The sequence below is a fragment of the Pterocles gutturalis genome, unplaced genomic scaffold, assembly GCF_000699245.1.
Source record: "Pterocles gutturalis isolate BGI_N339 unplaced genomic scaffold, ASM69924v1 scaffold16666, whole genome shotgun sequence".
Lineage (NCBI taxonomy): Eukaryota > Metazoa > Chordata > Aves > Pterocliformes > Pteroclidae > Pterocles > Pterocles gutturalis.
Window position 1 is genome coordinate 21,342 of NW_010105785.1, and position 4,524 is coordinate 25,865.

At 44.6% G+C, this 4,524-nt stretch overlaps 1 protein-coding gene across 1 annotated transcript in view; it reads left to right on the plus strand.

Annotated features, from left to right (window-relative positions):
• Positions 1-3,234: 3,234 nt before the first annotated feature.
• The window catches only part of HGFAC (HGF activator), a 40,873-nt gene continuing 39,583 nt past the window's right edge, over positions 3,235-4,524 (plus strand). Inside the window, exon 1 of the mRNA XM_010087534.1 lies at positions 3,235-3,303. Coding sequence (XP_010085836.1) covers positions 3,235-3,303 — 69 coding nt within the window. The remainder of the gene's footprint in view (positions 3,304-4,524) is intronic.

The window sequence follows — 4,524 nt, forward strand, 5'->3', positions numbered from 1 at the left end:
TGAAGTCTAAGATCTAATGCTAGGGACTTTCTCTTGAATGCCATATGGGGAGTTTCTGTATCTTCATTGTTTTTGTCATTGCTATGGTCTTTGCTCCATACACACTCTCAGGGTAGGCATCCCCAGAGGTCTTAACATGTAATCTGGTGATAACTGACTGTGAGAGTGGCTCTTTGGTCTTTGGCAGAGGCAGATGGCTGCTGCGGGAAGGGACCAGCTGAAGCTCTGTGTGCTGAAGAGGTGGCTGGCTGCGCGTACCGGTTCTGCCTTTGTCTCTGGTTAGTCTGTTCCTGAGGTCAGGTGCGATTCCCGTAAACTGTCTGAGCAGAAGCGATTGCAGCACCAGTGTACTTGAGTAAATAAAAAACATTACGCTTGCTGAAACTCCCTAAGCTTTGTGCTGCTTATTTTTTTCTCATTTTTATTATCTTCACATTGGAAGCTCTGTGCATCTGGATTCTTGATGGAGAGGCTGCAGAATCAGGCGTGAAGACATGTTTGGGTGAGTGATGGCCTTGCTGCTTGGAGCTTCTCTGCTTTTGGGATAACTTCCAGCTCATCCAGGACCGTACTGCTGTATGGCTCTATCTGGAATGGCATAAAACTGGACCTGAGTAAGGGATTCATGTCTCAGCTCTCTTTCCCCAGGTTTGTTCCCCAACTGTCCCTCCATGCACACTTCTTGTGCTGCTCATGGCCAAAATCTTCACATGACAACACACAACTATCTGCAGCCAAGACCTTATTCTTCACCCTTATGAACTCCCAAGTGCCCGAAGCCCAGTGAGGTTTGTAGGAATTCAGTATCAAAACTGAATCTTCAGCTTTCTGAGTAGTTTCTTGCCAATGAGGTGCAATGATTCTCCAAAAAATAAGTGGCATACTTCATTTTTTCTGATTCTAGGAAAAGCCCAGTGAGGGCAGGCATACTTTCTTCTGGTTATAAATTGCTGAAAGAGTCACTGATCATTTAACATAATTTACAAAAAAGCACACCTTAAATTCTGCCTTTTCTCTGTGGCCATAAGACCTGTTCAGACACCTCTCTGCTGAACCAAGGCAGGCAGAGTACACGTAGTAGTTAGGGTTTTTTAATGATTCATATCTATCTGAAATCACTGTTTGGTCATTATTCAGACCTTACTCAGGGGTAATTCCCATTACATGGTGGGGCTTCTCTGGCAGCTGGTACAGCTCTCGGCCTTGATGTCTTTTCCTTTTGCTTTGTGCCAGCACTGTCCTATCAGCTGAAATGACTCCTGGTGTTGGTGCTTCTTCCTTTTACTTATTTTGAGGAATTGGTTTGAGTTGAAAGCTGGGTTGTGACTCCCCAGAACGACACTGCAACTCTTGCTTTGTAGTTCATTGCCTATGAAGTACAGCAATTGGGAGCAGACACATGGACAAAGAATGAGTTCTTGCTTTTCTTCTTTCTTGCTTTTAGGTATGGAAAAATGCTTTCCTAGAACCTGCCTTGGTCACCACAGACATACAATGTTTCTGGTCCTGCAAGTAGATGGTTTTTATTATGGACATAGGTGGAACATGGTGTTTCTGCACCTTTAAAGAAGTATCTTCCTCCTCCCTTCGCTGTCCAGTCCTTGCTCCCCTGCTCCTATCCTTTCGCAGAACTTTTGGGAACTCTGGATGGAAGAGCAGCTAATGGTTTGGTTTTCTTTTTTGCTATCTTTGCACAATGTCAATAGCCTGGATGATAAGCAGATGTCTACAAGCCATTGTACAGGCATTACTCGTTTGAAGCCTGGTGGCCAAAGTCAAGAATAAGGATGGGAAGTAAAAATCTATGTTCCAGCTTTGCCAGGTGTCCCGAGACAGATCAGACTCTGTACATCCTATTTCCATATTTGAAATGAGTGAAAATAAGACAGATCTAGTCCACAAGTCTATTCTGAATCTTTGTTTACTTCAGACCTTCAAGTCTATTCTGAATCTTTGTTTACTTCAGACCTTCAGGCAACAAACAATGCATAGAGGCAAAGATTTTTTTTTCTGTTTGTTTGCTCTTTGATGGATTTTGAAAGAAAATTCCAAATTTGCCTGGTTCCTGCTGTTCCAAGCCTTGCTGACAGTAGGAAAGTTTTGTCCATAAACCTGTATATGCATAATTGTACTGACAAGACCTATTACTGTGAGGGCAGACACAGCAGTAGGATAGCACAGCCAGTGGAAACCCCTTCCAACATATAAACCATCACGGCAAAATTGTGCTACAGTAGCTCCACTGCACCACTGGGTCCTACTGCCACGGTCTTGTTGTTTTTTTTTTTTAAAAAATAAATTCACATCCCTTCCATCATTGTGCTGAGCACAACTTAAGCAAGGACTACGGTATTCCTTCTGTTGTTGCGGCTGTGGGGATTTTGGGTGTGAGAAGGTGTGGTCCCTGACTGACAGGACATAGCTGGCACAAAGCCTCAGGCATAGACACAGTTGTACCAGCCAGACCTGTGGATTTTGGTTGTGAGGCAAGGTGGGGCTGAAACAGACTCCACTGGTGAAATCTCAGTTCTAGCAACACTCTCTGCATCCCTGTTAGAAATGCTTCTGCAGTGCCAAGGACTCATAAGACAGAGATGGCTTTGCTCAGGAGGCTTCAAAAGGGACTGTTTTGGTACACTAAATGTTTTGTCAGAGTAATGCCTATTTGCTTTCTTTTTAATTTTCCCAGCCTGTTGCTGAAAGGCTGTAAGTCACGGCTGGGCAGGTAACCATCTGTTAATGAATAATTCTTGTGTCTGATATCGGCATTGATCTGGTCCATATTTTGCAATGTAGTGTCATCTCCTGAGCGGGCTTGCTTGGAGCTCCTCGTTATTGCTATGCCACACATTTAATTAACTCTTGACGGGAAAGAGATGGGAAATGTCTGGATGGTAAGTGGTCTCTGATTACAAGCAGCATTGGATCAGCTCCTCTGGAGGTGCTTTTAAACACTTGCTGAGTGCTCCAGCGATCACCTTAGAGGGTCAGGCACTTTGTAAACTCTTCACTCCCTGTGGTTTAGGGAAGAGTATTTTGCTATATGGCGTTCCCATCTACCGCAAAGACATTAATGATTAACAACGGCTCTGCTTACTTAGAAAACTAAAATACCCTAAAGTCAGGAAAATCACAGTCCCTTGCGAAAGCTTGTTGCTGATTCACCCTCTCGCTTCAGCCCAGCCCTGGAAGTTTCCCTCTGCCAGGGAAAACCTTCATGAGAGGAGAGCAAAGATGCAAGTCTGTGCTCCTTTCATTGTTGTTGTCTTGGCTCTGACTCTGAGCAGTGACTGTGCAAGGATGGTAAGTCTGATTCTTCTGTTTTGGAGTGGTGGATCACCTATGTGCTGGCTGGCAGGACAATGTTGCCTTGGGGTTGGATGAGTGAAGCTGACAACCAGACCAAAAGGAAGAGCACTTCAAATGCAAAACAAAAGGGATTTGCTAGATGAAGGCTCACAGCAACGATGAGTAAGCGGGGGGGCCTGTAAGGTAGCTTGTCCCTAATGTATCTGCATTTAAAGAAATTGCTTACATCCATGCCCTGCCAGGGAGGAAGAACAGGAGGGGAGGAAGGACCACAAAAATTGAAATACTTTGAAAATGCATCTTAGAAACGTGTTGACACAAGCTGGTACCTGCAGTAGTATGGAAGGAGAGTGCTAGTGCATCAGACTTTAACTGGTAACTGAACATGCCAGCTTAGGTAACCATCTCCTTCTTTTCAGACCTCTCCCTGTTTTCATGCCATGCTCTTCAGTGTTTTCATCATGTGCTTTGTGTCTTTTTCTTGGGTATGTCTGCAAGGCAGCTGCAGCACTGCTGAGCGTGGTCGTGACAGTTTGCCTTTGCTGGCTGGCTTAAACCACACCACAGCCTGGCATCTACCAGAACAGCTAGTAGTCTGGACCCCTGGCCGTGTGGCTTTATGATTAGCCTTATTTCACTATCTAGTTTAAAACTAGCTCAGGTATACCTAAATGATGCTATAATACTAAGCGTCCCAGTGGAGGACAGAAGTATCTCCTCAGACACTGAAGGTGGGAGCAGAGAGGACTATTCATGGTGACTAGGAAAAGATCAGCCCTGGCTGAAGCTGTTGGAGGCTGCTCAATGCTGGCAGAGTCAGTGTAGAGTGCAAAACCTGCTTCTTCCTCGGAACTGCTCAAGCCTTCCCTATATATCTCAGCAACAACTTTGTCTTATCCCTTACTTATTATGTCCCTTATCCAGTTCTACTTTCATGATGTGCTCTTCCTTCACTGCTTTTGTGATTTTTTTATTTCGCTATAGTTCAGCTGTCAGCACCTTTGGTGGCGGCAGCACTTTATGTGTATTACCATTTTTTATTATTTCCTGTGGTTTAAAATCAGCTCAGCCTAGTGCTCTTTGCTTGCTGATCGGCCAACCCAAATAAAGTTGAGGTTGCTTTTTTAACTAATGCCCTGGGGGACACAGCTAAATGGCAGGAAAAGCCAAATGCTGGGATGTTATTTGTAACTGTGACCTGGCCCCAGCATGCAT